Here is a 13,832-nt window from a genome sequence, read left to right as displayed (position 1 = left end):
TGGAGTCATTTTTGATCAGGATATGTCCTTCAATGCACATATTAAGCAAATATGTAGGACTGCTTTTTTGCATTTGCGCAATATCTCTAAAATTAGAAAGGTCTTGTCTCAGAGTGATGCTGAAAAAGTAATTCATGCATTTATTTCCTCTAGGCTGGACTATTGTAATTCAATATTATCAGGTTGTCCTACAAGTTCCCTGAAAAGTCTTCAGTTAATTCAAAATGCTGCAGCTAGAGTAATGATGGTGACTAGAAGGAGAGAGCATATTTCACCCATATTGGCCTCTCATCATTGGCTTCCTGTTAATTCTAGAATAGAATTTAAAATTCTTCTTACTTACAAGGTTTTGAATAATCAGGTCCCATCTTATCTTAGGGACCTCATAGTACCATATCACCCCAATAGAGCGCTTCGCTCTCAGACTGCAGGCTTACTTGTAGTTCCTAGGGTTTTTAAGAGTAGAATGGGAGGCAGAGCCTTCAGCTTTCAGGCTCCTCCCCTGTGGAACCAGCTCCCAATTCGGATTAGGGAGACAGACACCCTCTCTACTTTTAAGATTAGGCTTAAAACTTTCCTTTTTGCTAAAGCTTACAGTTAGGGCTGGATCAGGTGACCCTGAACCATCCCTTAGTTATGCTGCTATAGACTTAGACTGCTGGGGGGTTCCCATGATGCACTGAGTGTTTATCTCTTTTTGCTCTGTATGCACCACTCTGCATTTAATCATTAGTGATTGATCTCTGCTGTCTTCCACAGCATGTCTTTTTCCTGATTCTCTCCCCTCAGCCCCAACCAGTCCCAGCAGAAGACTGCCCCTCCCTGAGCCTGGTTCTGCTGGAGGTTTCTTCCTGTTAAAAGGGAGTTTTTCCTTCCCACTGTCGCCAAGTGCTTGCTCACAGGGGGTTGTTTTGACCGTTGAGGTTTTTCTGTAATTATTGTATGGCTTTTGCCTTACAATATAAAGCGCCTTGGGGCAACTGTTTGTTGTGATTTGGTGCTATATAAATAAAATTCATTTGATTTGATTTGTATCAGACCGTTGTGGCGAAGAGAGCGCTGAGCGGGGGGCAAAGCTCTTGATTTACCGATCGATCTACGTTCCGACCCTCACCTATGGTCATGAGATTTGGCTCATGACCGAAAGAACAAGATCACGAGTACAAGCAGCCGAGATGAGTTTCCTCTGCAGGGTGGCTGGGCGCTCCCTTAGAGCTAGGGTGAAGAGCTCGGAGTCGAGCCGCTGCTCCTCCACTTTGAAAGGAGCCAACTGAGGTGGTTCGGCCATCTTTTTCGGATGCCTCGCTCGAGAGGTGTTTCGAGCACGTCCCATCGGAGGAGGGCCCGGGGAAGACCCAGGACACGCTGGAGGGACTACGTCTCGCAGCTGGCTTGGAAACGCCTCGGGGTTCCCTGAAGGAGCTGTGTGTGGATCGGGAGGTCTGGGCGGCTTTGCTTGAGCTGCTGCCCCCGTGACCTGACCTCGGATGAAGCGGAAGAAAATGGACGGATGGTATATTTAAGGTACCATACATGGCTGCTGTGGGTTTTGGGTGTTTTTTTCTTCCTTCATTGCTGTGGCTTTCACTCATGTAATTCTGTACTTTATTCTGTTTCATCTTTGCCACTATGGAGAAACACACAAACATTTCTGTGTAAATACATAGTGAGCACCCACTACATGCCAGAATTTTTTTGTTATTTATAAATACCATCTAGAGCTAGCTCCAACTTGGCCAATGTGCTACTGTAGCCAATCATTTAAAAAGTTAGACGACTAATAGAGTGGAACAAACCCTACAAGTTAAAGCATGTAACAGGAGTAATTCAACAGGGATGACTTATGAAAGGCGGCATAATTTAAAGCAGCACTCATTTATTAGTCCCACAGCCTGTTTTGTTAAAAGTCTCCAAATCTCAGAATATAAGCCACAAGAGAATACAGTATGCACACCAATTGATGGGTACAAAGTTTGTTAGTTGGCTTTTAAAATCTGATTTGAGATGGAATGACAAATTTGATTCCACAAAACATATAAAAGGGTGATAGTTCATGTTCATTACTACACATAGAATAAAAATGTCATTGTGACTGAAGCACATAAAATGTTACAATATTCATTACATTTCACTTTTTCTGACACTTTAGTCCCTCAAAAAAAAAAAAAAAAAAAAAAAAACTTGTCTGAAAATTCAATGAATTAAAATTTGTAATTGTACAAAAAAGGTTCAATTTAAACTATATTAAAAACAATGTGTTCCGTTACTTGCAGATACTCGGCAACAAATTAAAATGTCAGCAACATGTGGAGGGAAAGTTGAATCAAAACAGTTACTTTTTTTGGGGGGTGGAGCGCAAGGTGACTCCAGTAAAACGTATTTTAACCGCCATGTAACAAAGGACAAATCCACACACTACGCAAACTACACTCAGGGCCACAGAGATGAATAAACACTAAGAAGCAGCTTGGAATGACATTGCACAACGTAAATAAAGCAACATGCTCACTGCTTACACCAAAAAAGTAGAAATGTCTGGGGATAGGATCCTGTCCATGAGATTTTGTTATTTATCATGTCGATCTTTGTGTTGATGTAACAATTTAAAAAGAGATAAACAGCAGTTGGCACAAAGTTAATGAGGTATCAGCTCTGTCAGTCACCGTGTCTGTGACAGAAAGAATTCCGTTATGAATGAGGATTAATGTTTATGTATTACTGAGGGAGAAGCCGTCACTGACACAATTCAATATTACAATGTAACATTTCATAACTGTGTGGATAAAAATGAAACAAATACATTTATGTGACACTTTCCAAAGTGTCCCCTTCAAACTTGTGATTTTTCAATTCTAAGTTACTTTGGTTTGGATTTCTGTAGTATTTGTAACACCCACCAGATGGCAGGTTTTTACACATATTTATCTGAGGGATTTGTGTTGTCCAAGCAGCTGTGGAAAACAGACACGGACGTTGCTAAGGCCAGAAAGCAGGACTTGTTTCTCACACAGGAAAATGAGTCCGAATTACAAGCATTAAGGAACGAGGATGCACGGAGGAAACCACTCATGGCCGGGACATTAACTCCAGTAATCACGCAGCCCTTCAAGAATCCAATTTTAAATATTTTCATTATCTTCAATAGCTTAAACCCCGCCAGTTGTTGCACACCGTAAGGACTGGGTCAGCTGGACTGACAATCAGCGCTTTGATTTAAATTCCTCACATATACTTTAAGCAATGCCGTGATCTCCGTGGCATTAGTCTTAGTAACGGATGCTGCCTGAAGCTACTCTTTGTACAACGCGGCTCATGATGCCTCATTCGTGAAACCTGCGAGTGGAATGTGTCAGTTTTGTGTGAGGTAGCACGGCATGGCTATAAAGGTGGAAAATGATGATGTTTCAGAACATTTAAAAAAAAAAAAAAAAAACCTTTCTGGTCCTGCAGCAGCTATCACTAAAAAGAAGCTGCCTAACAAAACTGTGAACGTATTTGAACAAAATGTTTAAAATGAGAAGGGGAGGAAAAAAATATTTCACAATTTCTCAGAAGCCACATTTGTAATCACAGTGAGCTAAAAAAAAATAAATAAATAAAAAGTTGAATGGCATAATTTTCAAGCAACTTTTAATAAAACATACATGGTTAACAGGTGGGGAGACTTTCAAGGCTTCATTCATTCCAGTCAAAAATATGTGAAAGTGTCGCCTGACAAACTGGTCATAGGTCACTTTATTGCTTTTTTTTTTTTTTTTTTAGCTTTAATATAAAACCTGCCTGATGGTCTGATCGAAGATGTTAGAAGTCAGAGTCGTCTGTTGCAGAGTCCTCTGGACTAGACAGTGGGCGGGTCCCAGCAGCTTCACTCACCTCGGCGCTCTTCATCCAGTGGTTTTTCATGTGCACACTGAGGCCCCTCTCAGTCAGTTCATAAATCTTGCACTCGGCGCAGTAGTAAGGTGAGACACCAACGTGCCTGAACTGATCATCCAAGTACCTCAACAGAGACTTGAAGCTCTTGTTACAGATGTGGCAGCGCGGGATGACCCCGGGGTGCTCTCTCTCCAGGTGTCTTTTTAAGCCTACCTTTGAGCCTTTAAACCCTGGTGGTCCTGTTTCCGTTTTGCTGCCAGTCTCTGAAGCGCAGAGGGTGCACGTGAACACAGCGTCCCTTTTGGCGTGACGACGCGTGTGAGCATCAAATTCAATCTGGCTGCGGACCGACTTCTTGCACTTGGTACAGAAAAAGGTCTTCTCCACTTTGGTGTGAATGTGTTTCACATGTACGGCCAAACCCGACGCCCTCCAGAAGAGCCTCCCGGGTGGTGGACACAGAGTGCAGACGTATCTCTGAGCTGAGCTCATGACGCTCGCCCCGACCTCACCGTTTGCACCCGCACATGGTGCAGACTGGGACAAACTCTTGTTGCTATTGGATGTCACTATGCTTTCCATTCTCATCTTCTCCATCCTGACTTCATTTGGCCGTGACGTCACAGGCGCATTCCGTGTGACAGGATGTTTAATCGTGTGATGCTGGGCTGGCAGTGACTCGTCGACAGACATGGTGAACTGGTAACTTTTGCCCTCCTCTTCTGCATTGGAATATTCAATTATGTATACGCCTTCTTCCTCGCTCATATCCTCTTCCACGCTTGGGCTCTCCACTTCTGTAGGCTTTGTGCATTCAACTTCATAAAATTCTATACTTGCACATTCCCCTTTCACCAGATGCTTCAGCCTGTCCGTGTTATAGGATTCAGCCATTTGAAATGCCTTAATCTGGTGGGCACCACCTGGGATTTCAGATGTTCGCTTCCTGACTGAAGACATCACTTTCCCAGCAGTTGAACATCTGGCCACTTGCTGTTCAGCAGACTTCTAACATGAGAAATGACCATATTTTGTTAGCAAACGTTACATTAAATTATTATTAAAAATGTTAACGTTCCAAACATTCTGCAAATTTTAACTATTCCCCAATAGGACCTGGACCACAGCACAATTGTGTAACTGTGCAAGTGGAATTATTGCTTGCATTTGAAAAAGTTTTATGTATATTACAAAAACTATATCCTAACCCAGACACCTATTTCAATCCCAACACAAACCCATTTTTCATCAAATATTTTGGATAGCTGCCGAGACTGGTGTCACAGACCGAATGGTCCCCCCTGCTTTCACTGCGCATGCGTCATTTTGGTGCATCACCGATTATCGCCTTGTTTCTGCTTAAAATTGACTTTAGAATGATTTAATAGGTTTTACTTTGTCATCTGATGGTTAATAATCACATTATTCTCTGATGGCTTTGGATGTAGAGAGTCACAGCCAGACTCAGACGCGCTGCTGTCGCGCTCTGATCGCCTCCCCCGTCTTTTATTATGAAATAATACTGAATTTATGTGGAAATGATTGTTGTACAAAACCTTCAGATATCTGTCGCTAACACAGATGATGAATGGAGTGCAGTTTGAAACAGAACGAGGCGATGATCTGTGAACTGCTGCTGACGCTCCGAAATGGCGCATACACAATGAAGGCAGGCGAGTCCGTCCAGTCGGCAACACCAGAAGCCCTTTCAGAAATGCCAAATTTCCACTTAAAGCCCAGTTCACAAACTGCGCAGAACATTGAAAAGATAATCGTGATTCCAAACATGCTTAGATAGAACTGACTAACACATTTAAAGTATTAATATAATTTGAAGGAGTACATCATGTCACCCCACTTTATAATGCTAGTACAATCCCTGTGGCTAAATCCACTGTAATTCTGCCAAAATTACCCCATAATAAAAACTTTAATTATGTATTTAAATAAATTGATTAAATAAGCAAATAAAATCTCCAAAATAACAGCAGCTATTTTATTATGTTTCTCTTGTTACAGTATTAATGAAATATGAGTTAAGTAAAATACACTTTGTGATCACAGCCAATACATTTGGTTATAATTTGTTGAATCAATTTTTCCTTAGAGCAACTACTGGGAAAATACTAAGCGTTCTAAGAGCCTTCTATGTTTTACTGTGTTTAATCCAGTTGATGTTCATAACTGTTAAATGGTGTCACTGTGTTGCAGCACTTTTCTTTATTTTAAAGTTATAGTTTTATATATTAATGTTGTATAATTGGTTTGATACTAGCTTGCCATTACAGCTGTTAATCAGAGTCAAAACATGGTTTAGATTTATAACAAAGTTCATGTTTAAACTGTATAGCATCAAACCTCAATTACAGTTTTCACTAGTTTTATAATGAAATGTTTGAACTCACTGGCATTTTTAATGTATATATGTGCAGATATATGATTATAGTTTATTTTTTACTCAATGAGAGCGGTATTGTACCCCCCAAAAATGATCCATATCAGTCGGGCTCTGTAAATTTAGTAATTTTTATGGAAAATTTAAAGGGACTACAACTTTAAGACATTAGTGATGTTTTAAGTTGTAAGAGGATAATAGTGTTCCTCCCTTTGACTGTGTGAGTTCTCTATGAACAGACAAAAATGAACCAATTAATGCCTTCCTGTTATTCGTTTTACCCATGATTCATTGCGTGCAACGCCATCGTGTCTGGCAAGCCACTGTACACAAGTAAAGTGGGCAAGTTTGAAAAATGCTGTGAACGTATCTATTTAAATGTCCCACATACGCCATCGGGATTCTTTGGATAAAGCTACATTTGCTGGCTAAACTGAGAAGCTGAAAGTGAATGATGGCATCAATCCTTATGAAGTAGAAGCTGTTGACTGGACTTCAAACATAACATTGTGGACATGGTCTACAAAAACGGTATGATAATATCTGTGAATGTTTCAGGTGATATATCCCCACGGATGACACTTCACTTTTCCCTTAGAGAACGGTTCTCCTGCAGTCTATCTGTTTCAGCTTGTTGCTCACTCACTGGCACACTCTTAAGTGGTCCTTGGAGCTGGAATGTGCAGCATGGACAAGTAGTGCAACTGCTATCAATATCCATATCTTCCTCATTGCTGTCTTCTGCACCAGTAGTCTTCTGCAGACTCAGGACACTCTCAGCTCCGTTGTACTTCTCGTACGCCTTCCGTGCTTGGACACACTTGTGCTGCTTCTTGCTGTTAAGTGGTGATTTGGGTTCTGAAGGTTCAAGGTGCAAAGATGGTGCCCAGTCGGGATTGGTAATATCATAGAGGTTAGCTCTATTTCCTGCAAAACAAGAGTAACCACATTTATTTTCATGAAAAAATAAATTTTTGTGGAAACTCAGAACAGAGTCCTTGATCACCACATGAGAGTCTAAACCCCAATCTCAATTCTCTTTTGTACCCCTTCCCCTTGGCCCTACCCCTACCCCTTTAAAACAAGGTGTAAGGTGAAGGGGTATGCCTCTAGCGCTATGAATTGAGACACCCCTCTGCCTTAGGAGAAAAAAAACTGCCCGTGTCAAACTGCCGTCTTCACTGTTTGTTAACATGGCAACTGAAACGCAACTTGTTGCAGTGGCTAGTTTGCTCTTTTTATTTTCTCGCCTTTTTGCGTAAATGCAAAGAAATAGAAGAAATCGCAGATTTCTTTGACGCATCGCAATCGTGTCATGTTAATTAATTTAGTCATTTATAATAATAATAGTATTAATAATTAATGAATTAGTAATCAATGTTAATAATACTAATAATAATAATCATTAATAGTAATAATATTGTTGACTGATTAGTGATTAGTAATTAATGAATTAATTAATTAGTAATTAAAATAAATAAACACTTGAAATATATCAGTCTGTGTGGAATGAATGCATACATTATACAAGTTTCACTTTTTGAATGGAATTACTGAAATAAATCAACTTTTTCATGATATTCTAATTATATGACCAGCACCTGTATGTATGTTATGGGCTGCATCTAGTTCTGTTAACCTTAAATTCAAATTCTCCCATTTTTTTCATCCAGCTCCCTGTTTGTTTACAAAATACACACGCGTTACAGACCTTGAAATCCAACAGCAGGGGTCGATATTATCCAAAGATTTGTGAACATACAAATTAATGTGCTTACACTGTATTATGATTTTCTCCAATGTGAGGTATAAAAGTGTCTTATCGTAGCGTTTGTGTGCATGTGCATTATAACGCCTCAGCGCACGAGTGAAGTTACAGATAACCGATAAATTCCAGTATTGTCTCTGGTACAGTTGCAACTACTAACAAGCTGAACTTGAGTTTTAACACCACGATCGCTTTTGGAAGCATCAAAAGCGACAAAGGACCCAAACAACGAGCCAGTACTTCTATGTTTGAACATGCTGCCCCTGCTGGAAGCTACATGGCTATAACACAGAAGCACCCTGAGAACAGCCACAAAGCCAGCTCTCTACCAATCACAATGCTCGGGTCAGGCGGAGGTCTTGAAAAATAAAGGCATACTGACTTGTGGTTTTGTGTGAATACTGCTAGAATAACTCCATTAATGTCAATTCTGTCATTTGTACAAAGTTAAAATATCCTTCTAAACATGTTAAATGTTATCAGTAATACACAACATAATCATGTTCTGGCATTTGAATATCATTATAACATGTTTATTACTAGCACATCACTTGTCTTTGATAAAAGTTACACTACAATATTACATAGTACTCAGCAAGTTTTGAAAGCGGTGAGGTTTGCAGACACTGTTCAATGTTAGGGTTACCTTCAGCACTCTTTTAAAACTATACGCCCAACACAGATTATCAATTCAGCTCAAGTAAGTCAATATACTGCCAAGAGGCTTGTCTGTCAAGCACCTGAAAAAAGAAAAAAAATCCCCACATTTATTTATCTGTCAGTTTTAGACCCAAATATCACTATGCTATATTTGCGGTGTCTTTAAAGTGGATATGACACTTAAAGACAACATAGTCTTATTACATGTAACAAAGGTTATATAATTCGGTCAACTTAAGTGTTTTGGGAAAATGGACACGGTTGTCCCGTTATATACAACATTTGAACGTCCCACCACTGAAAAACGTGCACGCCCCGTGACCAGCTTCCCGCTAAGCACCAAACCTGAAATACGTCACTGAGTGTAGACCGTATCGGCTTGCGTGCTTGGCGGCCGTTGTTTACACTTTTTTAGAGGCAGAAACTTTGATTAAACATGTCTATGCCTGACCAGTGTGTCGCAGCATATTTCACAAACACAAGGGCGAAAGGTTTTAGCCTTTTCAAGTCCAGGCAGATTGATCGAAAGCCGTGGTGTTGTGCGATGCACAAAATGTCCGGCTGCCGCTCCCTCCGCTCGCACACACGCATTTGCTCCCGACAGCAGACACTTTCCTCTGTCTCCATGTTCTCGCACAACTCACAAGAACACCTAAAATGTCAATCCCAAATATGTTCACAATAATTTTGAAATGGTCAAGGAACTTGTAAAAATATCAGTGCAATACGTAGCAAACGCGGTGGCGGCATGTTCAATGTTGTTGTCGGCGATCTTTTTCAAAACTTTCGCCGTTTATCTCCCATTCTTTCATGAAAATAACGTAACTAAACACAGATGAATGCAATGCCTGGCACTCGAAAACGGCAAAAACCCGAAGGTAATGGCGGTGGTCCGTAAGTAGTAGCTACACTATCGCGGCTCCGGAAAGCCTCCCTTACCATTCCGTATTCTGCAGCCTTTCAAAATCCATCGGAATTGGCATGTCTCTTGCCTCTGCTTCGGCTCCGCCATAAGCACTGTCGGCATTATTTTCACTGTCAGAACGCTCCTGGTTTGAATGTTGGTCCGAAAGATACGGCTCCAATCTGTAGGGTCTAATCACTGCTGCAACATCCTCAGGATCCGAGTCAGTCTTGATTTCCTCACAGAAATAATCCACGCTTGAAGAGGAGTCAGAAAAGTTCTTTATCTCGTCACTGTCCATGCTGAGGTCTATCTGTTCCTGTTGTCAATCTAACAGACAAAGACAGGACTCTACACGCTGCCAGCATGCTTTCCAAGAAACACTTGAGAAACTGTACAAACTTTATTTCTCAGTGATAATGATTAAAACCACTTTCAACTTACTATACTGTATGTATATCTTTGATATTTATATCAGTTTTACCTAATTTTTTAGGTGTCATATCCACTTTAAATTCTTTTGAGTACAATATTTCTTACCAATGGCCAGAATGTCTCAACAAAATTTTAAGAACTTTTGCCCCTAGTCCAGGAAGACCATGTCCAGATGGTCGCAAAATAGCAAAACCAAATAGCAGATAAACAATCGAGCTAAATTTTGAAAATGTAACTGGAGGGTGAAATAGCCAAATTTCACCATTTTTAGAGCTCACCATCATTATATTATTGCATCATACATTACTTTAGACATTTCAAAATGATCAAATAAAAATACTTACCTGAGATGAAATGCACAGAGCAGACTTTTTGATGCCGTTTCTTCGGGTCAGGCTTGAAGTTTTCTCTGTTGATCCGAGCTAACCACAGCTGGCGTCGCTCGCTAGAAAGCTCCATGGTCCTTTCTCCTTGATGTGTAATGACTCTCGGGATGTCATAAAACCTGACTGACTTATTTTCTGCATTGACACGGTTTGTGCACCCCAATACCACGCAAGAATTCACCATTTTCTCACTTTAGCACTCGCTTTGTTTTCATTTTCTACCAGTCAAGACGGTGGCGCAAAAAGGCTATTTGCACCACTGAGGTGTAAACTGGGATTTAGTACAATTCTATTTGCACTACCCTCATCTACACAAATTTAATGTATATTACAAACATCTACTACAGCATGAACTGCGCACAACATCCCAAATGCAATATGGCTTCCTCCGCTGTCGAGTTCTGAAAGCCTTCTGATTGGTTGAAATTCAAATCTGTGATGCAAATTGCTCATCGATATTGCGCAATTTGCACCACACGTGGCCCGGCTAGGACACGGAAAGGGATTTTTTTAAAGCAAGATAATTACATTTGTCAGGACAGAAAAGTGCTCTGATGTTCTATTAAATACTTGTATGGAATTATGACATATGTAAAGGTGCATTAAAAACTGCTAAGGATTTTAAACAAATGGTATGCATTTTAATCCCTCGTCACTCGGTCTGTGTCTGAAAATGTGATTTGGGGCCGTGTATCAGTAAAGTCTGGTGCATCACAATGAAAACAGCTGCTATGCACATTATACCTCACGTAAAGTTATGAATAAATAAAATCAATCGACTGCTCAGTTCTTACCATAGCGTTGCTGCTTAAGTTGGCCATCGGTTAGCTAGCAAGTACTTAAATCGACAGAATGAACGAAGAACTGTTCTTACCGAGAAGATTTAAACTTTGTATCATTTACGTACTTTGTGCAAAAGCGATCAATTAAATAATCATATAAACGACCAGACACATCAGAATAATAATTACTTTTACACGATAAAGAAAGCGGTTTAGCTACCCAGGCCGTCTTCTTTTGTATTACATATGCCTGAGAATGCCAATATAATATCCAATAGCGCCACCTATTGTAGCGGAGTGTGGTTCATGTTTCATTAATCTGCAATCCACAGCTACATTTTTTTTCTAAATATCCAAATATGACGTCTTCATTGCTATAATAATACACAGAAGGATGCAGAAAGTGCCTGCAGACACTGTGCTTAGCATTTGGGTTCAGATAAACTTTACTTTTTTTTTTCCAATTTATTTTAATTTTATAGCGCCAAAATCATAACAAAGTTGCCTCAAGGCGCTTCGCACAAGTAAGGTCTAACCTTACCAACCAGTAAGGTTGGTCAGTCAGGAAATGTTATGAGGAACCTCGTATTTAGAGTTTTCACATAATAATAAATGTTTGTTCATTAAGAAATTTAACTTGCTAAATTCTGATAACATTTCAAGGTATCTGATAACATTTGTTTGGTCAACACACATCAGCTATTTGCACTTCTAGCAAAACTGTGAAATGAGATAATTAGTGAGGAATATCTTTCTTAAATCAAGAGAAGCATTTTGTTATGTGTCGACGCGGGTTGAGGAGCGGACCTGCGTCAGACGGAACCCAGCGCTACAAATAACCAGAAAAGCGGTTCCAAAAACAATATATTTATTTCACCCGCTGTGCTTAAAAAGTGTAAAAACAAAAATAGCGTCCTTCTGGTGGAGTGACTGTTGGTACGCTCTCCAGCACCCGCAAGGATCAAAGCCCGGCGCTCCTGGACCCACTACCACCGCCAAACACCCCCCAGGTGGACACAACAAACTGACTCTCTGTGAAGCAAAGAAGAGGTGAGGTAAGTCAGCAGTTACAACAATAACTTTCAAAAGACACACGCCACCAGCAACACATTCAGGTCTGTATTTTTTAACTTTATGCAAATGAGCAGCTTCTCAACAAGTGGAGGATCACTTATCCTGCACACCACAGCAGTGAGAAGCAAACTGCACAACTCTCATCACAATTCCAGTATACTGCGTAACAAAACACCAAGTTACCATCAACAATTAGTCGAACACTTAATCACCTTTAATGTGTGCTGACAGCATGTGTCCCTCACCCTTCCTTGCTTCACGGGCTCGATGTGTCAAACCCAGGCGCGGTCCTCAGCGTCTCACAAACGGACATCACAAGGTCGAGTTCCCGGCAGTTCTGCCGGAATCACACATGACTTAAATGCAGAACGCCATCCAATTATCTGCTTCAGCTGAAAGTCTTTAAGGTTGCATGTGAGCACCAGTCACAGGTGCTACACATGATGTTGATAAGGGTGAGGACTCTTCAGCCAGCACCTTCTCCACAGACAAATCAGTTTCCATGCCACCTGAAGAGCAAAGAAAAGAAAAGAACACCAAAATATCCAGCCACACCCCCCAACACACAACACATTTCTTGCTAATGAATCCCAAGATAGAATGATAAATATATCAAGTGATAGTATAATATGCGTATGATCAACATATAACAAGGACTTGTATCAAGTTTCACGAAATTCCTCCTAAAAGTGTGAAATGAGATGATTTCAGAATGCAGACACCCACTCATGAAACTGACAAAGCCTAGATTTGATATCAGAACGGTAATCGCCAAGGCATAATTTCCCTTTGGCCCTATGGCCAGTGGGGGATAAAAATTATGGCATAAAAAAAAAAATAATTCAATTTTTTTTTTTTTTGGTCAGGTATTTCACAATGTGAAAAATATATATATTCTAGACATGCAATGTGTATATATATATATGAACTAAAACATTTCAAGCATTGTTTTGTTTTCTATAACTCCAAAAAATTACAAAATGAGTATTTCTAAACATTTGAATATTTCATAAGATCAATAAAAAAGATTTATCATACAGAAATATCAAACTTCTCAAAGGTTTGTTCATTTATGTACTCAGGACTTGGTTTGGGCTCCTTTTTGCATGAATTTCTGCATCAGTGCAGGGTGGCATGGAGGCAGTCAACCTGTGGCACTGCCGAGGTGCCACACGTTAGGCCTTTGGACCTTTATTTCTTGTATAGTTCCCCATTAGCTTCCACAGAGTCGTCGCTATTCTTTCTGGCATTCACATTAGAAAATTACACAAGTAAAAACATGAAAATCTAGAAAAAGTAACAAATACAGGGGGGAAAAAAAGGCTAAATAAACACACACACAAAATTAACCAAAATAAAATATTCAGCAGAGACAATCAAAACAGTGTAACAGACTGTAATACATTTATTAATTGTTACCGCACTAGTTGGGTTTCTACCAACCTGTACAGAATGGCTCTAGAGAGTTTGTGTGTTTATTTGCACTACACATTGTGTCCAGAAAGTATTCACAGCACTTGTTGGGAAAGTGTAGTGACACGGACCCACAACA

At 40.1% G+C, this 13,832-nt stretch overlaps 1 protein-coding gene across 1 annotated transcript; it reads right to left on the bottom strand.

Moving 5' to 3' along the window:
- Nucleotides 1–3,742: 3,742 nt before the first annotated feature.
- Nucleotides 3,743–11,144, bottom strand: LOC117508304 (zinc finger and SCAN domain-containing protein 21-like). The gene is made up of 3 exons (XM_034168010.1): nt 10,383–11,144; nt 6,918–7,198; nt 3,743–4,884 (listed from the first exon to the last, which is right to left on the bottom strand). The coding sequence occupies exons 1-3, from the start codon at nt 10,606–10,608 to the stop codon at nt 3,802–3,804; spliced, it is 1,590 nt and encodes a 529-aa protein (XP_034023901.1). The 5' UTR covers nt 10,609–11,144; the 3' UTR covers nt 3,743–3,801.
- Nucleotides 11,145–13,832: the final 2,688 nt, after the last annotated feature.

Source organism: Thalassophryne amazonica, chromosome 1, assembly GCF_902500255.1.
Source record: "Thalassophryne amazonica chromosome 1, fThaAma1.1, whole genome shotgun sequence".
Taxonomy (NCBI): domain Eukaryota; kingdom Metazoa; phylum Chordata; class Actinopteri; order Batrachoidiformes; family Batrachoididae; genus Thalassophryne; species Thalassophryne amazonica.
The sequence above is the reverse complement of the archived record's forward strand: the minus strand, read 5'-3'. Positions and strand labels throughout refer to the sequence as shown.